We start from the raw sequence: 26,641 nt of genomic DNA, 5'->3' as shown, positions 1-26,641 counted from the left end.
TAGCAACATACTTGCAATCCCAGAGACTCAGGAGGCTGAGGCAGGAGGATTGCTAATTCAAGACCAGCCAAAACAACTTAGTGAGACCCTGTCTCAAAATAAAAATTAAAAGGGTTAGAAATGTGGTTTAGTGGTAAAGCACTCCTGGGTAAAATCCCCAGTACCCCCCACCCCAAAAAGTCAATTATAATCTTTGAATCTAAATAGTCTGCCATGAAAACTTTTTAAAAAATATTTTTTTGGTACCAGGGATTGAACTCAGGGGCACTCAACCACTGAGCTGCATTCCCAGCCCTATTTTGTATTTTACTTAGAAACATGGTCTCACTGAGTAGTTTAGTGCCTCACGGTTGCTGAAGCTGGCTTTGAACTTGAGATTCTCCTGCCTCAGCCTCCCCAGCCCCTGGGATTAGAGGTGAGTGCCACTGCACCCAGCTGCCATGAAAACTTTTAATTATGGTTTATTTATTTATACATTTCCCTCAAATAAGTAACACTATTATGTCAAAGAAATGCTTTAACTTTTGTAATCTAAAATGTATTAACAATTATTTCTTATAAAAATGAATTTGCTAAAAATAATTTGTTACCTTACCATCTATTTCGAACTACTTTCATGGTTTCATGGTCGATGTTCAGTGTAGAAATGTAAGCATAAAGAATGCCATAGAAAGGATCCAGTTTTCTTTCATTCGTCAAAGCTTTAGCTTTTAGCTGTTCAACTGTATAGACATCAACTATTGTATTCACTAAAAATAAGAAGGATTTCAGCTGTAAGTACTCGGTAAGAACCAGAAGGATCACACCCAAGGAAAAAGCCCAGGGTCCAACTGAGAGTGCACAGCTAGCTTTGATTAACAAGATCATGATGTTTACTAAATTAAACCAATTATGTAATATGATAAAAAGCAAACAATAGGCAAAAAGGAAAACAATGAAAAATTGTCATTAAATGAAGAATTCATGGTCATCAAGAGATACCATTACAAAGCCACAGACTGGGGGATGCCAGCAGTCCATCCAGATAGAAGAGGCTCACCAGAAAATCTAAAGTTTTTTTTTTCTTTTGTTTTTCAGTGCTGAGGATTGAACCCAGGGCCTACTGAACACAATATCTTATGCCAAATTATATTTGTTGGCATAGCACTTTTCTGGGGAGAGAGTCATTACTTCTCATCATTGCCTCGTGGTAATAAAAACCTCCAAAGTTTTAATCTAGCTTTTTAAAAGTGGAAATATAGTAGTTACAGACTAAGAATATGGTGCCTTTCAGTAAGTCAAATCAAAAGTTTACAGCCCAATTCTGGCCTGTTTAAAAATTAAAAAAAAATAATTAAAGAGTCACTTACAATTTATAGATTCTTTCAAATAAGTGTCAATCTCATCAGCCACAACTTTTGTTTCTTTATTTTCTCTTACAAAATTCATTAGGATGTTAGCTTCTGGTGTGTCTTCAATTGAAAACGCATAATAAGGAAAAAGCAAACTGATTATCTTTTAAACCACCATGAAGGATCCAAAGTTACTTTTAACAGTAAAAAACAAGACATATAAGAATGAAATTGAATAGAATATCATTCAACCACTAACAATGTGTCGCAGAGCTCTGCCAACATGAGCAGTGTGCACTAGAAGTTGCTAGTAAAAAGAGCATTTGCAAAACTACGTGGTACAGGAATACACTTTTTTTTTTTTTTAAAGAGAGTGAGAGAGGAGAGTGAGAGAGAGAATTTTTAATATTTATTTATTTTTTTTTTAGTTCTCAGCGGACACAACATCTTTGTTGGTATGTGGTGCTGAGGATCGAACCCAGGCCTCACGCATGCCAGGGGAGCGCGCTACCGCTTGAGCCACATCCCCAGCCCCGGAATACACTTTTTTTAAATATTTTTTTTAGTTGTAGATAGATATGATACCTTTATTTAATTAATTTATTTTTATGTGGTGCTAAGGATTGAACCTAGTGCTTCACACATATGAGGGGGGTACTCTAGCACTGAGCCACAGCCCCATCCCAGGGAAATACACTTTTAATTGAAAAAGTATATATTCAAAATTATCTGTAAAAATATACATGAAGGAAATTATGGTGGGTTATAGATTATCTTTATGTTCCTTTTTAATTATTTTATGCATTTTTCTGAATTTCATATATATTTCTTTCCTAATAAGAAATGCTTTTTAAAAAAAAAAAAAAGATTATTTTAGCCAGATGTGGTGGCACACACCTGTAATCCCAGTGATTTGGGAGGCTGAAGCAGGAGGATCACAAGTTCAAGGCCAGATGAGAAATTTAGGGAGACGCCCTATCTTAAAATAAAAAGGAGTGGAGATGTAAAGCACCCCCAGGTTACAATCCTCAGTACTGAAAAAAGAAGTTATTTTAATGCCTTGCTTTTCAAACCGGAATAGTGGAATGAGTTTTTTCAAGAATAGTTGGTAGGTGCTCCAGAATGCTAGAAGGTGATTCTGAAAAAGGGATTCTAATGCCCTTCAGTCCCAAGAACCCAGCCTCTGACATGTGACTAAGTGCTCCATCCCACCTCAGCATTCTACAGATTGCCCTGACTCCCTTGGGCAGATTTAAAAGCTCTGCTCCTGCTCTCATCATGCACGTCTCATCACTACTCTTCATCAGAACTAGACTATAAATTCCTCCTAAGCAGATCGTGCCTTTCCATTTCTGGGTTATGATCATTCATTCATTCCTACTTTCCACAAAGAATTTAAGTTAATGCCTGGCAAATAAAAGGCATTCAATGAATATTTGTAAATTAATGGGTGGACAAACGAATGTTTTTGAGGCACTAACAGAACTGCGGCACCACTCATGGGAGCAGCTGCTGAGCAGGCTACAGCAACCAGACCAACTAGCTTCCTGAGATAGGAGCTGGTAGGGGGTGTGGGGTGCAGACACCACACACAGGCTTCTACTGACAACAGGATGATCCCAACTGGCTGTGGGGAAGGCAGAATTCTGCTCTGATGATCGCTCTTGGTGCAGAGAAAGCATAAGGAGAGCTTAACATCCTGATGAGGATGAACATATAAGCCATTTATAGGTTCTTCATTTCTAAAGGTAGGCATAGCCCACTAAATTAGAAATCAGGCCGAATTAAACAAGCACACACATTTACACACTCTTATGAGTACCCCCCTTTAAACTGGTCTCCTTGGCATATTAAATTTAAGCTATCTATTGTACATGTTTTGTTTTTTGAGACAAGGTCTCACTGTTACTGAGACTGACCTTGAATTTGGGATTCTTCTGCCTTGGCTCCTAAGTCACTAGGATTATAGGAATGTGCCACCATGCCTGGCTGATTTTATTGAATTTTTAATTAGTTAAGTTTGATGACTTTTCCACCAAACAAATCCAATTTTTAGATCTTTTCTCAGATCAAACTTACTCTCGGAGGGTACAGATGTCCTTCCTTTCCTCCTTCCTTTATTTTTGTCTTTTGTGTATGTGTGTATGTGTGTATGTGTGTGTGTGTGTGTGTGTGTGTGTGTGTGTGTGCACGCTGGGCGTGTAACCCAGGGGCTCAGGCATGGGAAACTACTCTAGGAAAACTACTGGAGTAGGAAACTACTCTATCCCCAATCCAGGGTAGTAACTTTCTATCAATAATATTACTAAATATAACAATAAACTATTCGTATTAATACATTATTTAAAATAATAAACCATAGTAACACTCTCCAGAAAACCCCAGGAACTGAAGAGTGGCATTATGCTCCTAAGTGTTAAGAAGAGACCTTGGCAGTGGTCACCATCAAGCTTCAACAGAGCAGCAGGAGTGATCCTTCCAGAACTTGGCCAGACAGCTCCACTGTTCCACTCCACCCCTGGCCTGCTCCCCAACCCTCCAGAGTGACAGCCAGTGCCCTTGTGGCAGCCCCCGAGGCCTTCTTCATCTGACCCTCCTCCTGTTCCTCTCCCTGAGCGCCCTGGGCTCCAGCCACAGTGGTCTCTTGCCATTCTTCCCACACAGGCACACCGCAGCCTCAGAGCCTGTGTGCAGGCTAGTCCCTCTGCCTGGGATGTCTTTCCCTTAGGGTTACCCCTTGCCTCCCCACCAGTTCCTGCTCAGACAGTCCCTGCAGCAAGGCCCACCTGGCCACCCTGTAAGATTGCACATGTGGTCTCTCTGGATCCTCCCGTCCCTGCTCCTCTTTTTCGCAGACATTTCATAATTTGTGAGTATATTTTCTTTATTATTTATCATCTGTCTCTCCTTAGTTGAAACATGAGCTCTGTGAGAGTGGAGAAATTTGTGGGCTTTGTCCCTGGACTCTAGACAGCACGAGGACAGAACATGTGCTTGGTACATGAGAGCTGGTTGGGTCACACCCATGGCACTGCTTCCAAGGGAACAATGTCAGGCAATAGGCGTGTATGACTCAGTAACCCTACATTAAAAGTTTCATAATCTCATATTCTACATTGTATCTCTTCTAATAACTCTGATAATGATTTGGCAAAAAACATAGATTTTGCTTATCACTCTGAGTCACTGGTAATGCTGTAATAAACCCGTAGAGAGGGCTTATTTTTAGAAAGACACTTTTGAGTATTTATGTCCTATTTTTTTAACATTTATTTTTTAGTTGTAGGTGGAAACAATACTTTTATTTTATCTTTATGTGGTGCTGAGGATCAAACCCAGTGCCTCACACATGCTAGGTGAGCACTCTATCTGAGCCACAACCCCAGCCCCCCATGTCTTCTTGAGCTTGGATTATTCCATGTCTGGTAATTCTGCATTCCTTGGCAGTGCTAGGATGATCCTCCATCTACATTGTGAACACCCTGAGCACACTCAGGCAGCAGCCCTGGGCCCTCCCCAAGTCCAGCTCCCTGACTCATGCTGAACTATGACTCCTTCAGCACCCACTCCAGGGGGCCTCTGGGTGCTGAAGTCATGAACCAATGATACCCTATGTGTATTCATACTTTTTCAGTGTCTTAGCAGTAAAAGTCATCTCAATGTGGTAAAACCTGATTTACTTTTTATTCATTTACTTAATTTATTTTTATGGCACTCAAAGTTGCACCCAGGGGTGCTCTGCCACAGCTCTATCCTCAGGCTTTATATTTTTTATTTTGAGACAGGGTCTAAGTTGCTGAGGCTGGCCTTGAACCTGCAATCCTCCTCCCTCAGCCTCTCAAATTGTTGGGATTACAGGTGTGTGCCACCACACCTGGATGAATTTACTTTTTAAATAGTCAATAATTTAGGCTATTCAATAATACTGACCTCTCAAAAATCATCACAATGAATGTTGCTTTAAAAATTAGACTGATTTTTCACATTTCTTTAGTAAAAATATCAAATATACACTGATTTTAAATTTTTAAAAAGTCATGCAAAGCAACTTTTCCCTTCAATTAAAATTAAATTCAAGTTGTGATTTCATTCTTAAATACACTTCACAAATGCTAGAATATGTATATGGTCATTTCCAAAAGGATGAAAAACTTTCAGAAGCTCTTTACCTGGATTAGTCGTAATAATGGTTTTTGAGATCACAGTTGCTGTCATGCAGTACCGAAATTTGTCAAAGTTTATTCTTACATCTGAGGCAAATATTACTGTTTTGGGGGAAAAGCCATTTTAAAATTATTACATGGGGGGATAAAAATGGTAAGTATTGAACACAATCACAGAATTCTGGTACCTGTTTCCTGTGGCATCCACCTCTGTGCAAGTAGAATAGATTCATTATCCCAACTGCATTTGTTAAAAAAAAAAAAAAAAAGTGAAACAAATTGAATACATTAGAAAAATCTGGTACTGACACATTATTTAAAAAGAAAGAAAGAAAATGAAAAAGGAAGAAAGGAAAAGAAAAAAGAAGGATTAAAACCTGCCTCAATGATTGCGATCAACAGTCTCCTGGGTGTTCAAAGATGGAAGTTAAGGACATTTGCTTCTACTTGGGGAGCTCACAGAGCACCTGGCCTCTATGTGATGAATCACTATTTCAACATACACTCTCCTCTAACGAGCTCTTCTGCTCTACCAAAACTCTTATTTTCCCATTCTTGGTGCCTTCTGGCTAGTTAGAATGCAGTGACTGAAAGTCTAAAGACTTTTCCAGACCATTAAAGTAGGGCTTCCCAACATAAATCTCTCAGGGGACTTGATGGTGGAAGACACTTTTCAATGGTTTCCTTTGGTGCCTGAGCACTGAGCGTCTGAACAAGTCCTTGTACACTGTGGCGCTCTAGGGCACAACCCCACTCTGTGCCCCATTCCACTCAGGGTACCACCAATGAGTTGCAAATTTGGGCTTGTTTCATTTAAAAGTAACCTAATAAAACACCATTATTATAAAATAGAATATAATAATAAAATAATCACAGTGGAGTCCATCTAAGCAATTCTATGCTATGTAAAGATCTTGTTTTAAGATGGCCTACAATAGGTCGACATTCAAGAGATAGGTTTATTTTTTTCACATCATTTATCTCTATCATTATTATTTTGTTGATATGAAATTCATTTGTGTGTGGATGTGTGTGTATGGTGCTTGGGGTTGAACCCAGGAGTACTCTATCACTGAGCTATATCCCAAGCCTTTTTGTTATTTTGAGATAGACAGAGTCTAAGTTGCTGGGGCTAACCTCCAACTTGAGATCCTCCTGCCTCTCTCTCCCTAGTACTGGGATTACAGGTATGTGCTACTGAAGGAGGCTGAATCATTGTCCTTGGATAAGAGGAAAGCATTCTGTCTCAGTGACAGCAGCAGAATGTCATGTTTGGAGTGGATGTGGAGGGTTACCATGTCATTGTGAAAGACGGTTCTGTCTCATCATAGAGTTTGATTTCACACCTCTGGCCTTTTCTTCGGTCTGAAGTTGTAAAATATTTTGGTTCTCCAACCTTAGAAATTTAAGGAAATCATTATTCTTCACCTACAGATGTAGAGGTATTTAAATATTTGTTGGTATAAATGCTCAAACGTTTACTTAAACTTTAAATTAGAAATATTAAAATACCAAGAACCACTAATATATTTTTGGTGATATTTAAGGCACCTTCTATTTGAACTAAGTGTACTTAGCTGAAGCTCTACATATGCACACTTTGAAGAGAGATATAGACATATGTGCTTAAAGTTAAGAGTGAGTCTTTTCAACCTGCCAGGACAATTGCTGTATGGCAGTCCCCCTGGTGGAAGCTATCTAGCCGTCTTGAGGGTAGGAAGTGGATTTTCAACGTCTGTGTGTCCCAAGGTTTCAGCACTTGGAGTTCGCGTGACAGAATGCACTGTCCTTCTGGGCCTCAGTGTCCTGAATATTGATACCTCTTGCCTTCTTCAAAGGCATAAGGTGCTGAGTCAAATGAGGGGAATATAGGAAAACACTTTCAGATGGTGTCTGATTCGAAGAAGCAGAGGCCCACTCAAGGGCCTTTGTCTCCAACCAATGGGTGCTCCTATGAGAACAGCAAGCACCTCTGGTGGCCTCACAGCCAAGGTCCCGAGCAGTCAGTTGGCGACCCTCTGTGCTACTGTCACCTCTGCACCTACACGCAGGACTGATCCCTGGGGGAAGGAACTGAAGAAAGATGTAAACATGCCAAGAACCAGGCTCTGGCAGAGAAAGTCAAAGAAGGAGGGCTGTCAGCCATGCCGTGGGCAACAGGGGTGGTGGGAGGTGTCCAGGGAGGAGTTTTAAGTGAGGTGAGAGGGAACAGTGAACAGGGCAAACACTGGTGAGGAAATGTAAGGGGCTGGAGTTAACAGGTGACAAGGGGCATGAAAATAAGTCATGTGACATGTGGAAGAGGGTCCCAGGCTTGTGGGGGGCTGTGGGGTTTTGTTTGTGTACATACTGAGGCAAACCACTGAGTTAAACTCCCAACCCGTTGTTGTAGTTTGAGACAAACTCTTGCTCAGCTGCTGGGGCTGGCTCCAAACGTGATCCTACTATCTTAACCTCCTGAAAAGTTGGGATTAGAGATGTGGCCACTGTGCAGGGCTCTGAGACAGTTCCTACCACATTATAAATGTAATGACATCATGCAGCACCAGGAGGAAATCAAGCAGCATGCACACTTGATTGACAGATTGAACTGAAATTGCCTAGAAAATGGTACATCCTATATTTTAAGACTGATATGTAGGGTGTTGATTCCTCTATCCAAAACAATATTTGATGTTCCTCCTGTGGCAGATGCTGTGGTAGGCTGGGGCTGGGCAAACTGACATCGCCTATGCAGCCAGAGCCTGCCATCTGGCACAGTCAGTGCTCTCTCAGCTCATAATACCAAAGAACAGTTAGGAGTTACTTCCAACACCAACTACAAGAAATGTGAAGCTCTAGACATGGGCCTTTTGATAACCATCCTTCTCTATGTTTGAAAAATTACTCTTGTCCCTTGAATGTTCTGCGTGCACTTTACTTTATGAAACTTTACTTTTGAGGTCCACCTCTAAATCTGTCACAGTGGCTTAGCCATCAACACAGAGCTCAGAACTTGCTGCAGTCACTGAGAGGAATGGAGTGATACAGGCAGCATCCTTGTGCCTGTGGAGAGCCGTTTCTCACCAGCATGGAGCCACCTGGGCATCCTCGCTCTCCCCGTCTCTGGATGCTCTGAGAACCTTGCACAGAGCTGATTCCTCCACTTCTCCAACTTCCCCTCGGGGAACATCATGGTTCTTCATGTCAGTAAATTTATCCTTCCTGTTTGCATATTTGTTTAACAGAAGCATCAAGCTCTTAAATAGTTAGTGAACGACTTTTAGGTAGAATAGCGTATGCTGCATTTAGCATTCAAATACGATGTTCTCTAGCTACTCACTCAGACAAAATGACACTTTCCTTTTAATGAGAAGAGTTACCATTTTCTTAACTCATCAATTTATTACTAAGATATGGAGGAAAATTACCCTAGCTGATTCTGACGACCACATTCTAAACACAGATTAGATGACAAAGACTTGCACATGACTTTGTTCAGGTTAACTTACCAATCTCACAGCTGCAAGCACATTGATAATCTTCCCATCAAGACTGTGTCCATTTGCAACAATGTCACCCAATGAATAATAATCTCGAGACTCTTTAACAGGTAAATGTATCAAAGAAATCAACTTGGCATCCACCTCATAACTGGAACAAACTTTTACCATTGAGTGATTCTCACTGAGCAACAGTTTATAGTTGCTAAATTGTAAAAACACAAAAAAATTAATATCAAATTATTTCTAATATAAAAATACTTCCAGGTTCATAGTTCAATCACTTTACAGTTGTAACTTAGACTATATTTTAAAATCTACATTTTTTTACTCTTAGAAACACTGAACAATGTTGCAAAATATTTTTGTCTAAAATGTACTTTTTTCATCTTAATCTTCAAATTATTTCTTCAGAGAAATGACATATACTTCTAATAAGGAAAACGTTTGGGGATCAATATGTGCTGAGTTCTAAGCATACAAACTGACCGTGCCAGGGTCTGAGCTTCAGTCTTCTGATCAATAACATAGGGATGTGAAGACATGAGTTTGGGGGGTTATAAGTCCTGAGCACTTTTTATTTCTCTCTCCTACAACTATAGCTGCTCTGCTTAGGTGCCTTAGACCAAGGACCACATTTTACTTACATACTCTTCTATATGGAATAGGTGAAGAATATCTTTTCAGTGCTCCTGAATTGAGGTGCTTTATCTTCCCCTACTTCCAACTCTCAAGTCCTTCACAGAATTGTTTTTTTCTTTTTGAGACAGGCTTTTGCTATGTTGCCCAGGTGGTCTCAATCAACTCAAGATATCCTCCAGAATATCTGGGACTGCAAATTTGCACCACCGTGCCCACTTCCCCAACTCTCCAGTCCAACCCTCCTCCTCTTTCTGCTGCTATTGCCTTATTTATGCACCTCATCATTTCTCTCCCAAACTGTTGTCTTCAGTCCTAAATAAACTTTCCTCACCATGCATCACACACACACAAAGTGGTTTTCCTGAACCACAAATGTGAAACATTATCTCAGCTCAAGGACCTTCTGTGGAATGAACCTGGATGACAGGCCATGCCATCTGTGAGCGTCTCTGCTTCTCCCTCAGGCTTCTTTTCCTCCTGGTCCCTTGCACTTGCTCATTTTAGAGCCATGCCAACTATTAGGTTATGAGGTTGACATTCTTAGATGGAAAACAGTTCAATGTGGCAGTTTCATATGATTCAACCCCTAATATATCTAAAAAGGTCAAGAGGTTCTTGATGGTTCCCTCGGCTTGAACTTGAATGTTCTTCCCTTTCTTCCTCCCTCCATTCATTCATTCCACAAAAGTTTACTGAGAATCTATTACATGCCAGACCTTAAATGAAGCCTGGGGTACACATGCGAAGAAGACAGATAAGACCTTTGATCTCCTGAAGCTCACGCGTGAGGGGGAATCACAAGAACAACTAGTCAATCATCGCAGCATGACCAGGGTTATGACTGATAGGCGGGGCCAAGCCTGCCCAGCGGGGCTACTACACACTGAGCAGATAGGTGGGGGCAGAGGAGGTGACATTATGGAGACATTCACAACAAGAAGCAGCAAACATTCAAACAGACAGGAGAAGAATGTTCCAAGCAGAGGGAATAGAAGGTACAACAGTTAGTGCAGGATGAGTTCAGGGTGTTCGTGAAACAGAAAGAAGTTCACTGTGGCTGCAGAGATGAGCCTGAAGGTCTGATAAAAAACTGGTCAGAACAACAGTTGGGAGGAGTGGCCATGGATACAGGTGTCCATGCAGTAGACTGCTGTATACACCAAGAGCCCCTTACAGGCCAGCAAGGGGTCAGCTGCACCTTCCTCTCCAGAACTGCCCTTGGCAGAACCACCTTGGAGATTACACTCCACTCCTTCAGGAGTCATGGGGGCTGACTATAGCGAGGGACTGGCTCAGGGCACAGAAGCACAGTCCAGTAGACATGGCACTGCTGCACTCTAGAGTACCCTCCTGGCTTCAGCAGGGGCTCCTGGGGAGCCCAGTTCTCTGGTCAACCTCTCTCCAACTCTGTCCTTGATAGGTTCTCCTGAGAGCTCTCCTCAACAAGCCACTGGCAGGAGAACTGATCTCCCAGGTTCTGCTTCCAGGGACCCTAACCTGAGGTTGTAAGGCATGAATAGAGTGACACCTGGATACAAAATAAGATTTTTTTCTTCTAATTGCTCAGTTTAAATGTGACTGAAGCCAAACATTTGTAATCATAAAGGTCCTCTATATCTGGGTATTCTGCATTCACAGATTTAACCAACTACAAATAGAAAATATTTGGAAAAAGCAATACAAAATACAAATAAAGATAACACGGTATACCGACTATTCACATAGCGTATACGTTATATTAGGTATTATGTGTAGAGATGATTTCAAGCATAGGGAGCACACATCCATGTTATGCTCAGACACTACACTGTTTCCTAGGAGGGACTTGAGAATCCAGGATTCTGGTATCTACAGGGCCCCGGAACTCATCCTCCACAGATGCAAAGGAAAGCTGTCCTAAAGTCAAAGCCACTTTTTCATGTGACTTTGTATCAAAGTAAATTATCTTATAAATTATCTCACTTATCTCAAAAATAAATACTGTAAGACAGAATTAAACTCTTATGCTAATCTGATACAAAATTATTAGTAATGATCCTTCTGGCACAAAGATGTTGATCTCTGTGCTAGCTAGATAGATATTTACCTAGGAGTGGCAGGGCTGAACTTTTCTTCTCTTTCTATTTCCTTTCTTTGGATCAGGGGATTTTCAATCACCACTACAACAGAGGGCAAAGGATGGCAACATGACCCAACAGTCACAGGATTAATCAAAACCTAGCATGCATAACAAGGACTAAAGCTGTAGTTCTAAAGCTAGGGCCATGTGTCCTTCACCGGCTCCTTCTCATGTCACTGTGAAATAGAATCCTGGAGGGCAGCCATCAGTTTGACCCAAGATGACATTTTCCAGTGCTTTACCTTTATGCCCCAACACATAAGTCTTACAGATATTATTTTAGTTGCACTTTCTGATTGGGTTACCACATGCCCTTCAATGAAACACACCTTTGATCCATCTCCGCTCACTTCACACTTGGCCTGGGAATGACAAAGGGAGGGAGGTGGAACAGCATTCAAAGCTGAGGAGCTCACTGAGCTTATGTTTGTGAACTCCATGCTTTAGGGTTTCACTTTCCCCAGGGCCTGTGCCAGCACTCTCCATGCTCTGCTTTGTTCATTCCTCCCACAACCATCCGTGATTATCAGTGGCTGAGTAACTAGAAGTTTTATATTAGAAAGTGGGAGAGCTAGAATTAGAATTCTTCTGATTCAAACTCTTTACTCTTTTAACTCTACCACACTAAAATCCTACCTGCATCTATGATCATCATAGATCTTGGGCTTTTAAACCCCTTATTCTTGTTCATTCTCACAGCCATCAACCTAGGTCTTAATACTGCAATAAGCTCATCTCTCTATATGACTGACGTCTGTGACTGTGAGGCTTGTGAGGTTCTATCTTCCATACTCTACATGCTTCCTGACCTTGTTCCACTGCAGAGCTGATGTGTGAGGCTGTCCGCACTCAGGCACACAGTGACTGGTGTGAGTGAAGGGCTGTGGAGTCCCTGCTTAGAGAAGAGTGATTGATTACCTCTTACCCTTCCCCTTCTCTTTTTTCTAGAGAGCTGGTATACATGCTTTCTCATTTCTTGCTCTGCTGATCTATCATCTCCTGAGTGACACTATGCACTGAATACGAGGCTCACATTCACAGGAACCTGATGAGGTATTGTTTCCTACTTGAGGCCCAACAAGATGAGAAACTTTCTCAAAGCCACAACACAAATAAATGTTGGATTTGAATCCAGATAGATGTTTTTAAAGCCTTGTTCTTTCTGTGCTGTCAGAGAGGTACTGGGGTGTGGAAAAGATGCAGATTTGGTATCTCAACTGAAAGTAAATTCTTAAAAAACCCCACTGAACTTTAATCAAACTCCAATCAGTGCCCCACTCTATGTCTGCAGAAAGGGAAGTGATAAGAACAATAACAGGGCTGAAGCACACTGAAACAGGAGTAGGACCACAGCTGGCTAGGGCCTGGTGAAACTCGATACTATGTCTGCTTGCTCTGCCCCGTGAGTCAGCTTCCACGGAATCACCAACTATCTTATTCCACCTGGCTCCCTCAGTCTCACTGCCGCACACATGCCATGGGAACAATACTGTCAGAGAAAGTTTAAGAACTGGTACTAACTTACCACATTCACCAACCCTAAAGCTGTCAGAGAGTGACCTGATGTAATCTTCATGGCCCCAGGATGTTGTGTTTACAAAATGGGCCGGTGAATCACGAATGGTAAAGCTGAAAGTGTATCTTTCTGATCCAATATCTAAGAGAAAAGCAATACTTTTATTTTTTAAATGAAAACTTCAGTTTTGATTTTCCACAAGGATTTTTTTGTTTAATCAAATGAGCAATTATTGAGGATTACTATGATGATAAAAATACTCCAACACATGGTAGAAAATGTTATTTCATATGTACACGCCATGATAAGTTATGCTTTTGAAATAGACTCCTTCTGAAGTTAAGGGCGACTTCCTGGTAACTTTTTTTTTTTTTTTTGCATCCCAAACCTCATGCTGAAAACAGACACCAGAAACATTAAAACAGGCATTTCTCTGACTAACTCTGCACACGTAGATCCTGTCTTTTGTCCCATTGTATTTGTGGAGCAGGACCATGGTCAAGCCATTCCTTCTGCCAATGTAGCTAGTCCACATCACTACTGGCCCCTTCCCCAGTTATTGTGTGTCTTAGGGGAAATAACTCTCCATTTCTCTTTTACGGCTATTGTTTTCACCTAAGTCATAGTTCACACCTAACTATTTCAAAACAAATTGTGTGCCACCAAAGGAGGACCACTAGAGGTCAGCAAGTACACATTTTCCCAAACTGGAACAGTAATGTTTTTGGTAATCAGATAGTAACATAACCTGGGGTAGCAGCTCAGTGGAAGAGCATTTGCCTAGCGCATGTGAGGTGCTGGGTTTGATCCTCAGCACCACATAAAAATAAATAAATTAAATATGAGTATTGTGTCCATCTACAAAAAGAAAAATAAAAGTACCTGGCTGGGGCTGTAGCTCAGTGGTAGAGCACTTGCCTCACAAGTGTGAGGCACTGGGTTCAATCCCAGCACCACATAAAAACAAATAAAGTCCATATACAAGTATTTTTTTTATAAAAAGTAACACAACCTAACATAAGAAAATTATAGGTATATCCTGAACTGTTACTTGATCTACCTTTGAGAAAAAAAGGACTAGGATAGGAAGAGTGGGAAACTGAAAGGAGAATTTTATTTTTCAACTCTATGACATTGTGTACTGTTTGAAATTTTTGTGAAAACATGATGATCTGTTGTATGTGCAATTCTTAAGTAGGTAAGCATACCTTCTCCAAGAAAGATGTGCTACAGGTGTCATCATGAAAAGAAGTCAGACAATACAAACGTGCTGCTACACTCACAGTCTGACTGGTGAAAAACTACATCATGAGCCTCTGTGGTGGCACATGCTATAATCCTGTGACTTGGGAGACTGAGACAGGGTCTCACTAAGTTGCTTAGGGCCTTGATAAATTGCTGAGGCTGGCCTTGAATTTGTAATCCTCCTGCCTCAGCCTCCCAAGCCACCACTCCTGGCTCAAAGTTAACTGTTTTTTCACACATGAAAGATTAATTTTTCACTGAATTGTTGGGTTGTTTGAGTAAATACATAGATGCTGCTGCCACACTTATCTCTCCCTCAGGCACTAGTCTATCATGATATTTCGGTGGGTATCAGGCAAGAAGCAGCAAAGGGCACTCAAAGTGTGGGAGAAATCAAACTTTATTGTATGCCAGCAGGCTCAGAGGAGATCAGCACTCCAAATTCTAAGTGCCCTTTACCAGTTTTTCACAACATTGATAGGCTATCTAGTGTCATAAATTTTCTAGTCTAAAATGATACATAATTGTGCACAGGGTTTCAAAAAAACAATATATGATTGAGTATAAGAGTTTTCAAGCAGGAATCATGTTCCCAGAAGCAGAGTGCGATGAGAGGGAACTGACTCCTCCTACAAATCTTTCCATAAATATCTAGCCTTGGGCCCACAGCCTTCACAGGAGCATTTATACTTCAAAGGAAAGTAGGTAGGTCCTAGGGAAAGTCCTTGACAATCCGAAAGGTAGGAGTGAGTGGTGATAAATAGGTTCCCTGGCTAGAAAGGGGAGGGGAACTCTCCCTTTCCAAGGCACTAATTCTCTTGGACAGTGTCCTTTTGCATCCAGGCCTGGGTTAATTACCCATCACAATGGTACCTCCCTGCTCCAAAAATGTCATCATCTTGTCTTACGTGAGATCCATGTGCATGTCTGTCACTGCACAGGTTCATAGTGGTAGCCAGCACGGTGTTCTTAGTATGGGTCCACATGGTGCTAGTTCATACCCAAAAGAACCAATTAATTCTCACATGGTTTTATTTATCCCCATTTCACACATGTATATAGGAGACCCCAGATCACTTAGAGACTAAGGGAGGCCAGTCAGTCTAACTCCAAGTTCCTAGTCTCAGACACTATTATATCTTAAAATCATGAGACAATTTCTACTTTACCTTTACACACATGGAAACAAATTCATTCAAGCTAATGAACTGGCCAATTTAATTAATTATTTTAGCATTTTATATCAATAACTATTATGTGAGAAACATCACATACAATCATTAAAAATAGAATTTGTCCTCACACACATGGCCTTGACCATACAATAGAGAACACGGCCATTACACTTAGTAGGTCAGCAGGCACGGAAATTTGCTCAGTTAAATATTCATTGCAGTCATAAACTACAGTTAATGAAAAATGAAGCAAAGAGTTAAACTTCAGAACTCAGCTTTTTCTGTCTGGAAAGCCTTTGACATCTGTTTTCCCAATAACTATACCGATTATTTTCTGAAAAACAAAAGAGTATAGAAGACCAATATTAAACACAGATGTAGATGTAAATTTAATTTCATGGACTTGTTATATTTTACTGGCTCTAACAAACATTTTTTACTAGGAACCATTTAAATGTATTTATTCCAGACAAACATCTAAAAGAACTTCATAAATGTTCAATTCCACAAGGAATAGTACAAAGCAATAAGACAGTTAACTGCTATTACAAATATAATTTGATACTTAGTATGGTTCTACTTTTTTTTCTCATCACTAGATGGAGCACAGTAACTGCCCTATGCTATCAATCCTTACTGAATTCATCCAAAGCACATGTATGATACAATTTAATTTGCCATGGTCTTCAAAGCTTTCCTTTATACAGGGTTTTCTAACACAAAATTGCTTAGCTTCTTAATCCAAACATGTTGGACAGTAAAATTAATTAAACTGTAACATAGGGGCTGGGGATGTGGCTCAAGTGGTAGCACGTTCGCCTAGCATGCGTGAGGCACTGGGTTCGATTCTCAGCACCACATAAAAATAAAATAAAGATATTGTGTCCACCTAAAACTAAAAAATAAATATTAAAAAAATGTAACATAACTTATACATTGCTGCTAACTAAAATCCTGGATCTTAACATCTATGTCTCTTAACACCTATCAACATCCTCTTAAATATTTAATGTTCTCTTTAGCAACTACCAAAGAAAAATGTTAAAAATGCTTTAAAAAATAAAAGATAATTATCTTTTTTCTGAAGGGAAAAGCCTAAATTTATATTACTAGCAACTGATTTTAACCTTGCAATAATCTGTGACATTTAAAATACAGTCAAGCTTTTAAGACTATCATATTCTAATTGAGCTGTTAACTAGTCATCTCTTGCCATTAGTTTTGAAATTCCATGTACATGCACATCCTGCTGAATTTTGTTGGAGAAACACAACTAATGGAAATGTTGAGTAAAACTTTCTAACTGAAGAGACAATTAGCAAATGATTTACCTTTTAAGGAAAACTTTTTTGTTGTTATACGTTTAAGGTAAACTACAACAATTATTATTTTTAATACAAATAAATGTTGAATTCCAAATTATTAAAGTTATATGTAAATTTATCCCATTTTAAGAAATCCAATTTGCAAAAACCAAATGTAAACAGCACACTGCTTAAAGACAGGGATGGTAAGGATGACTGGTAACTGCTTCATGATAAATACATTCCTCCATGATTCCACCCAGACTTACTTTAAATAAATAACAGTCTCAGCATGTTAGAAATCATCCCCCTACAACTCCTCCCATAAAAGTCATAAAAAGCACCATAATGACAAGTGCTTAAGACAATAACTTGCATAATTTGATTAAAATGCAATTATTGAAAATGATTTTATAGTGCTAAAACAACATTCATTGAATGTACCACTTTATATTATATTAAAATAACACAAATATTTTGATCATTTGGAGCAACTTGAACAATTGCTAGTTATATTGACAATCATGTCTCCTACTCTATAGATAAAGAAAGGTTAATTTAAATTTAACTGTCATAAATATAAAGAAGCTTAGGGATACTTAATACCTAACAATGATAATGCAGAGAGTGTCCACATACTTGTCAACTACACAAATATGTGCCAGTGAATCAATAATGCTGGCACAACAAAATTTTACCACATCAAGCTTCATTAGAGAACGATCAGATTACCACATCATTGAGACCTACCAGATTAGCCATATTTGGATGCAGATCTGAAAGTGCAGTGAAGGTCTTTGATGCACAGGAGTTTGCCATTTTTAATCTGCATTGTAGAAAATATAATTTAGATATATAAATTATCTAAAATAAACCATGAAGATTACAAAATTTAAAAAAATAAACTGGGAAAGCACTAAATATTTTACTCATTTTTGGAAAAATTTGATATAATGATGAAATGTAAATTAACACAGATTTAACCTACAGAAAATATGTTCAAAATGACCCTTTTGAATTACATAGCTAAGTAATGCCCAGAGACACACACATCTCATGAATGTTGTTCCCATAGAATGTTGAGCAAAAAAAAAAAAATTTTGGTGGGGGATGGAACTCAGGGGCACTTGACCACCGAGCCACTATCTCCAGCTCTATTTTGTATTTTATTGAAAGAGAGAGTATCACTGAGTCACTTAGCACCTTGCTATTGCTGAGGCTGGCTTTGAACTCTCCATCTTCCTATTTCAGCCTCCCAAGCCACTGGGATTACAAGTGTGCATTATCATGCCCAGCTTGAGCAAAACTTTCTAACTGAAGATGCAGTTAGCAAGTAGCTGACCTTTTAAGGAAAACAACACAATTTTTTAACATTAATAAATTTTGAATTGCAAATTATTAAAGTTACATGTAAATTTATCCCTTTTTTAATGGGATAGCTAGGTTTCAATTTTCACTTTCAAAAATTTCTTTTTTAAATATTTATTTTTTAGCTTTAGGTGGACACAATATCCTTATTTTTATATTTATGTGGTGCTGAGGATCGAACCCAGTGCCTTATGCATACTAGGCAAGAACTCTACCACTGAGCCACAACCCCAACCCCTTCACTTTCACTTTTAAAAGTGAATGGTGTGACTAGGTTTCAAGTTTTCATTTTTTAAAACTACTCAAAATTTAGCAGTTTTTGAGTACCATGTAAATTTAGAGTTTTTTATGAGAGATAATTCAATCAGACATTTGGAATTTTAAATTCTAAGTAGCATCAAGTGTCCCTAAAAAAATACAGCAAAACTCTACTGTGAACACCTCAGATCATGCATTTGGTTACACTGTGAGGACAGGGAGTGATTTTAACTTACCTCTAGATGCCAAGCGCCATGCGGACAAGGGTGGCATCTTACATATGCTTTTATTCCCTCCCTTTCCACCCTACCCTTTCCCTTTCTTTTCCTTTTTGTCACTGGGGATTGAATTCAGGGGTGCTCTACCACCAAACTATACCCCAGGCCTTTCCAGGTTTGATTTTGAGACAGGATCTTTGCTAAGTTGCCCAGGCTGGAATCCAACTCCTGGACTCAAGGGGTCCTCCCACCACAGACCCTCCCCAAGCCTTGGAACTAGAGGCCTGCACTCCAGCACAGGCTGTGTGTGTGTTTCAGTGCTACCTTGCACAAAGAAAACTCACTGAAGAGCAGATGAATCAGAGCTTGTGTCTCATTATCATTACTATAAAAGATTTTACTGGAGTAAAAACTGCAAGGTGTACCACACTAACAGATTGACTTACTTCATTTTATAAAACACAGCCTCTAGCCAGGCATGGTGGCATATGCCTGTAATTCCAGCGGCTTGGGAGGCTGAGGCAGGAGGATCACGAGTTCAAAGCCAGCCTCAGCAAAAACAAGGCACTAAGCTACTTAGTGAGACCCTGTCTCTAAACAAAATAGAAAATACAAAATAGAGCTGGGGATGTGGCTCAGTAGTAGAGTGCCCCAGAGTTCAATCCCAAGTACCAAAAAAAAAAAAAAAAAAAAAAAAAAAAAACCACATCCTCTATGTCCTCTTCAACTCTGAATGCCCTCACCCACAGGCTTTAGTACACCTCTGCACCAAAGTTTCAGGGAAACTGTGGAATTGGTCAAGGATTTTGAATTTCAGCACCACTAGTTTGTGTCTTGTGTTTTGACATTACTTAATTTCATACTTAAATTTTGGATATATCTACCTTGCAATCAGAATTGGAGTATGCACAGGTGCCTGGTGTTTGCAGGCTCTCAATGTATGATGGTGCTGCTTGTCCATGTTATCTGGTGCAGCAATTTTTGCATTCAAGGCCTTCTGGGCCAGAAGAAACAAGCAGGAATCAACTAATGTTAAATTTCTCATTCTTTCTTTTGCCTGATATGTTCTGCTTTAGAATGCGATCTCACTCTCAAAAATACTTGCCAAACTATGGCAAATTCATTTATTCATCCATCTGACCAACATTTATTAAGAGCCTGTCAAGTGCCAGACAAAGGCTGTAGATATAGCTCAGTGGTAGAGCAGTTATCCATCATGGGAAAAGCCCTGGGTTTGACCCCCAGCACTGAAAAAAATTTAAAAAGTCAAGTGCTGGACATTTGAGGTGGGACAGGATGACTTTTCAAGTGACTGGATTTTATATAAAAAACACAACCCACCTACATACTGAGCTCTCTAAATTTTTATCCCTTAGCATCTTTTGATGGTCAGTGACTGACATAATATCACATGATCTCTTTGAATTTTCTTCAGTTCCTACAATTATTAAAATTAAATGTTGATATACTTTATATGGTGATATAGTTTATAGTGTTTGTCAATAAAAATATGACTTGCTTCTCTTCCTGGACATTTTGAGAAATACACGATTAATGTGAACTAAACAGTTCAATATGGGAATTCAGTCATTTCTTAATTCATTAGCAACTACTATCCCTTCTACTTTATGTATTAAAAAATGTATTTAAAACATCTCCTTTTCTTCATCTCCAATGCCACCTCTCAGCTCAAGGCTAAGTCATTCCTGAGAGTGCTGCAATAGCCTGGTTTCGGTGTATTCATTCAACACACGCGGGTCAAGTATCTGATACATGTCAGGTCCAGAATCAGGATGGGGGACAGAGCTGTAGGATGGTCCCTGGAACTCCTTCATGTACACCCAGTAGCCTTAAGGAGGCACAATGGGCACAGAGGGCCAGATGTGGGACCCTATGTGTGTGGCCACCAGACTGCTGTTCACGGGGTGGAGGGAAAGCAGTAGTGGTGGACTCTGCCCATTCGACAGTGGCACTGAAGCCATGGGTGCCTAACATGAGATGCACCCACACAACAGACAGCAGCAACCCCATCACCATATCTGAAAGCTCTCCCAACACAGATTTCCCGAAGTGCCCTTCTTGAGCTCAGTGCCCAACTCCCACCACTGAAGGATGCATGCCTGTCTGATTTGAGTCCAGCTGACTAGGCTGGTTTCTCCCAAGACCTTCCCAGCCCTTTGTGTAGTATGGCAGGGCCCAGGCCCCAAGCCCCATGCTGGAGCTTGCCTCCAGAGGAGAGAGCTGCATGCTTGACCCTTACCTACTTAGGTGCTCAGGTTTGGAGGAAGGGAGACTCCATGGACCCAGATGAGGAAGACGCTGCTAGCTGCTTTTTTAAGAAGTTGGTTGGCTCACAGGTGAGGCAAAACCTTAACATGTAACTTCCTGGGTTTTGTTCTGCTTTACTTTTTAAATTTTTATTTTAAAAAAATTATTGTGGTATTGAGGATTGAACCCAGAGGCACACTACCTTTGAGTCACAGCCCCAGCCTTTCTATATTTATTCTGAGACAGGATATCACTAAGTTGCCCAGGTTGGCCTGGAACTTGCAACCCTCCTGCCTCAGCCTCCTGAGTCACTGGAATTACAGGTGTGAGCCACCACACCAGGCCAACTTTCTGATTTTGAGGCCATGGTTGTAAATCCTGAGCAATCTGGTGAGCTTGAGACCTGGGCCTAGAATAGAGGAACTGTAATCAGAGGGGCAGGAAGGACATCCAGGATGAGCTTTGTGGACTATGGTACTTCCCAGAGCCAGGAATGGTATGTGTGTGCCTGTGTGGGCTGCGTGTTCCTTTTAGAATAATGATTATCCAGCTACCCTTAGGAAAGGTGGAGTGCTGAGGCCTAGTGGTACCTCAGAATTTCTTATCAGAAAATTCCATTCCCATCCATGTTGTCAGGCTGACATTCCTTCTCCTCACTGCCTGGACCCTGTCTTTGCCAAGACTCAGCAGCTCTCCCTCCGGCTTCTCTCTTGGACCTGATCACTTCTCTCTGTGCCCCTGACTTCCCTGCTACTCTTTCTCCACTCTTGGTACCTCATCCATCTCTTGTTATTTATGATAGAATAATAGTTAAAGTTTAGATCATAACGTGTCACCCCTTGCTTTAAAACCCTTCTCACTGAACCATGAAAAAGTCTAAACTCCTGCCTCAGCCTCCAGTGCCCAGCTGATTGGCCTCTGCTATCTCTTCCCCACTCCCCACCAGTCTCCAGTGCCTCTGACTGCCCTCATGGCCTCACCCATGGGTCTGGGTTCTGGCAGATGCAGCTCCCTCTTCCTCAAGGCCCCCACCCATGCACCTTCTGACCTTCCCAGGAGGGGCTGGCTGCATTCATTCCTTAGGTCTCTAGGAGAGGCCTTTCCAACCATCCTACCCCAACTCTCCCCTGCCTGTCCCTCTCATCAGCCTAATTCCTAGTGGTTGCTTGTGAACTTTCCCCTCATTAGAAGGTTGGCTGGTGAAGGTACAGCCACTTCTTGTCTTAGCCCCTACTGTGTCCCATAGTGACTAGGTAGTTTAGTGACTTACACATACTCGCTACCGATATTTGTTGGCCGAATTAATCAAATCCCAAAAATAATCCAATTCGTGATTTGAGGATAATATTGCTACAATTAGCTTTTTAGATAAATAACAATTTTAATTACTACCTAATATTAAGTTTATGCCACTCATTTCAGTTATGGGAATAAATAAGGCTTACATCTTGCTATCTAGCCAAGTGAGATTTCCAGAGAGCTCAGTGATGAGAAATCCTAAGATTTTCTTTATTATTCTAAAGACTAATTCTGAGTTAGGAAACTGTAGGGACATCTTCTCTATGTGGTCATTCAAAAAAAAAGTGAAATCTCTATAACCTCTCAACATAAACAATAGATTTTGTGATAAACTTTGATAAAATAAGTCAATTTCTTTTTTTGGTACAGGGATTGAACCCAAGGGAGATTAACCACTGAGCCACATCTTTAGCCCTTTAAATTTTTTTATTTTTTATTTTGAGCTAGGGTCTGGCTAAGTTGCCTCACTAAGTTGCTGAAGCTGGCAACTTAGTTGTCCCTGCCTCAGCCTCCAGAGCCATTTTCTTTCAGGAGAGGATCAGTTTCATTCAATGTTTTAATTCCTATTGCCTCAATGGGAGCTTGGCAAGTTTTGCATTATGCAATTCTAGCTGACTTCCTAACAATTATTTGTCCATTAGAAAACTGGCTAGGGCTGGGGATGTGGCTCAAGCGGTAGCGCGCTCGCCTGGCATGCGTGCGGCCCGAGTTCGATCCTCAGCACCACATACAAACAAAGATGTTGTCTCCGCCAAGAACTAAAAAATAAATATTAAAATTCTCTCTCTTTCCCTCTCTCTCTCTCACTCTCTCTTAAAAAAAAAAAAAGAAAACTGGCTAATGGGTCAACCCAATGGAGAATTCCCCAATGTGTAGACAGAAGAAAGTTTGCTAATAATCTTTCAATGTAGTTTCAAACTTCCCAATTCTACTTCTTTTTTTCTGGGGGAAGGGGGTACGGGGGCACTCAGGGCCGGGTGCCACTGAGTGGAAGCTTGGAAACTTCTGACAGAGATCTAACATGGCAGTCTCTTTAAAATTCTGTGATGACATGCAATTCTCCTCTTTGTTCATTAAGTGTTCTGAAATGTGTTTTGGTGGTTTCAGTTGCAGAGACAGTAAAAACATCAGCGGTGGCCAGAGGACCAGAGTGGGTGTGGGAAAACGAACAGCAGAGGAGCATGTGAATTTTTTTTTTTTTAAAGAGAGAGTGAGAGAGGAGAGAGAGGGGAGAGAGAGAGAATTTTTAATATTTATTTTTTAGTTCTCGGCGGACACAACATCTTTGTTGGTATGTGGTGCTGAGGATCGAACCCGGGCCACACGCATGCGAGGCGAGCGCGCTACCGCTTGAGCCACATCCCCAGCCCAAGCATGTGAATTTTTAAGGCACCGGAGCCCCTTTAGGGCATCCTGTGTTGGTGGGTCCCTGACATTATACATGTGTCAAACCAACAGAGTGCAGAACACCAAGATAGCAGAAGAGAAACAAAAGAGTACTGGTCTAAAAAAAAAAAAAAAAAAACTGAGTGAATCAATAGGATATGTATAAATATATGTGGCACATAATGTTATATATCACATTGAAGACAAGGATAACAAAAGTGTTTTTATGCATAACACATATACTACACTGATAGATTTATTACCCAGGAACTTGATGCACAAATTCTGTGACATTGTCTTTCAAGACATCTGCATATCCTGGGTCTAACCAAGATATGGGATGAAAAAGACACAGTGTGTGCATGTTCTAAAATCTCTCTCAAGACCCAACAAGGGATACCAACAGAACCATTCAAAAGGAAAACCAATCAACCTCCAAGGGACTGGTGGATATAAGTGGATGGGAAATGGAAAAGAAAAACTACCAAGAGAAGGTCCAGACACAAGGACATGAGGCGCAACAACAACAAAAAGAGAGAAATAGGTGAGGAAAAGAAAATAGAAAAACAAAAACAAGAAAGTTTAAAGACTAAATAACAAAGGAGGAGATAAGGAAGTGAGGAGGAACTGGGAAGAGTGGGGAGGAGTGGAGAGGAGTGTGGAGGAGTGGGGAGGAGTCAGGAGGAGTAAGGAGGGGTGAGGACGGAGTGGGGAGGTGTGAGGAAGAGTGAGAAGAGGGAGTGGGGAGGGCTGAGGAGGAGTGAGGAGGAGTAATGAGGAGTAAGGAGGGGTGAGGAGGGGTGAGAAGGAGTGGGGAGGAGTGAGGAGGAGTGAGGAGGGGTGAGGAGGAGTAAGGAGGAGTGAGGAGGAATGAGGAGGAGTGAGGAGGATTGGGGAGGGGTGAGGATGAGTGGGAGGAGTAAGGAGGAGTGGGGTGGAGTGAGGAGTGAGGAAGGGTGAGGAAGGGTGGGGAGGAGTTAGGAGGAGTGAGGAGGAGTGAGGAGGGGTGGGGAGGAGTGGGGAGGGGTGAGGAGGAGTGGGGAGGAGTTAGGAGGAGTGAGGAGGAGAGGGCAGGAGTGAGGAGGAGTGAGGAGGAATGGGGAGGTGTGAGGAGGAGTTGGGAGGAGTGAGGAGTGGGGGAGAAGTGAGGAGTGGGGAGGAGTAAGAAAGATTGGGGAGGAGTGGGGAGGAGTAAGGAGGAGTGAGAGGAGTGGGGAGGAGTGAGGAGGAGTGAGGAGTGAGGAGGAGGGGTGAGGAGGAGTGGGGAGGGGTGAGGAGGAGTGAGGAGGAGTGAGGAGTGGGGAGGAGGAGTGGGGAGGGATGAGGAGGAGTGGAGAGGGGTGGGGAGGAGTGAGGAGGAGTGGGGAAGAGTGAAGAGTGGTGAGGAGGGGTAAGGAGGGGTGAGGAAGAGTGAGGAGGGGTGGGGAGGAGTAAGGAGTGGGGAGGAGTGGGAGGAGTAGTGGGAGGGGTGAGAAGGAGTGGAGGTGGGGAGGAGTGAGGAGGAGTTGGGAGGAGTGAAGAGGGGTGAGGAGGGGTGAGGAGAAGTGTGGAGGAGCGAGAAGTGGGGAGGAGTGTGGAGGAGGAATGGGGAGGAGTGTGGAGGAGGAGTGGGGAGGGGTGAAAAGGAGTGAGGAGGAGTGAGAAAGAATGGGGAGGAGTGAGGAGGGGTGAGGAGGGGTGAGGAGGAGTGAGGAGGAGTGAGAAAGAATGGGGAGGAGTGGGGAGGAGTGAGGAGGAGTGAGGAGTGAGGAGGAGGGGTGAGGAGGAGTGGGGAGGGGTGAGGAGGAGTGAGGAGGAGTGGGGAGAAGTGAGGAGTGAGAAGGAATGGGAAGGAATGGGGAGGAGGAGTGAGGAGGAGTGAGGAGGAGTGAGGAGTGAGAAGGAATGGGAAGGAATGGGGAGGAGGAGTGAGGAGGAGTGAGGAGGAGTGAGGAGTGAGAAGGAATGGGAAGGAATGGGGAGGAGGAGTGAGGAGGAGTGAGGAGGAGTGAGGAGTGAGAAGGAATGGGAAGGAATGGGGAGGAGGAGTGAGGAGGAGTGAGGAGGGGTGAAGAGGGGTGAGGAGGGGTGAGGAGGGGTGGAGATGGGTGGTGAGGGGTGGGGAGGGATTGGGAAGGGTGAGGAGGAGTGAGAAGGGTGAGGAGGAGTGAGGTTTAGGGAGTCTGAGTGGAGTAGGGTAGAACCCAGAGGGTTCGGAGTCGTGGTGGTCATCCCGCCCAGGTCTCCTGCTCACGTCCATGGTCTCACACTCCCTGGCCCTTCTCTTCCCTACAGGTCCTCTCGCCCCCTGTCCTTTGCAGCCCCACTGCTCTGGCCTGAGCCCAGCGTCATCAGTAGCTCTACTGGTGCCCTGCTCACCCTCTGCTTCCCGGTGTTTGCTCCTGAAGGCCCTGGGACACCTCAGCGTCTCCACGGTCCTCAGCGCCCAGGTCAGGACTGCGGCGACTGACCGTTAGGATAACCTCCCAGCTGACTCCGCCCTGCCGCTGGCTCCTCCCCTCACTCTGACTCCGCCCTCCCCCTTCAGCCCCTTTGCTCGCTGACTCCTCCCTCTCCCTCTGACTCCGCCCTCTCACCCACTCCACCCCATTGGCTCATTGACTATGACTCCTCCCCTCACTGACTCCTCCCTTCCTTCTTCCTTTGCTCCTCCTTCTGACTTTGCCTCAGTCTTACTGACTCCGCCTCTGTCTTTGACTCTGGCCCTTGAAGGTGTCCCAGAGCTCTGTGACTCCGCCCATAACCCTCTGGCTCCGCCCCTCAACAGGCTCCCCCGTTGGTTGACTGCTCAAAGCTTTCACTGCGCCTCCATCTCTTACTCCACCTGTGGCTGTGCCCCACTCTGATTCTGCCCCACTGAGGCACTG

At 42.2% G+C, this 26,641-nt stretch overlaps 1 protein-coding gene across 1 annotated transcript in view; it reads right to left on the bottom strand.

Annotated features, from left to right (window-relative positions):
• Positions 1 to 26,248, bottom strand: part of MEIOB (meiosis specific with OB-fold) — a 34,322-nt gene extending 8,074 nt beyond the window's left edge. Inside the window, exons 1-11 of the mRNA XM_081300133.1 lie at positions 26,133 to 26,248; positions 17,728 to 17,803; positions 15,950 to 16,007; positions 13,263 to 13,394; positions 11,705 to 11,777; positions 8,986 to 9,181; positions 6,790 to 6,890; positions 5,683 to 5,735; positions 5,501 to 5,596; positions 1,350 to 1,451; positions 596 to 749 (exon numbers count right to left, since the gene is read on the bottom strand). Coding sequence (XP_081156259.1) covers positions 596 to 749; positions 1,350 to 1,451; positions 5,501 to 5,596; positions 5,683 to 5,735; positions 6,790 to 6,890; positions 8,986 to 9,181; positions 11,705 to 11,777; positions 13,263 to 13,394; positions 15,950 to 16,007; positions 17,728 to 17,796 — 1,034 coding nt within the window. The 5' untranslated portion in view covers positions 17,797 to 17,803; positions 26,133 to 26,248. The remainder of the gene's footprint in view (positions 1 to 595; positions 750 to 1,349; positions 1,452 to 5,500; positions 5,597 to 5,682; positions 5,736 to 6,789; positions 6,891 to 8,985; positions 9,182 to 11,704; positions 11,778 to 13,262; positions 13,395 to 15,949; positions 16,008 to 17,727; positions 17,804 to 26,132) is intronic.
• Between the last annotated feature and the right edge of the window lie 393 nt (positions 26,249 to 26,641).

The sequence above is a fragment of the Spermophilus citellus genome (assembly GCF_964194105.1).
Source record: "Spermophilus citellus genome assembly, chromosome: 6".
In the NCBI taxonomy this organism is placed as follows: Eukaryota; Metazoa; Chordata; class Mammalia; order Rodentia; family Sciuridae; genus Spermophilus; species Spermophilus citellus.
This window is presented reverse-complemented; position numbering and strand designations above follow the sequence as displayed.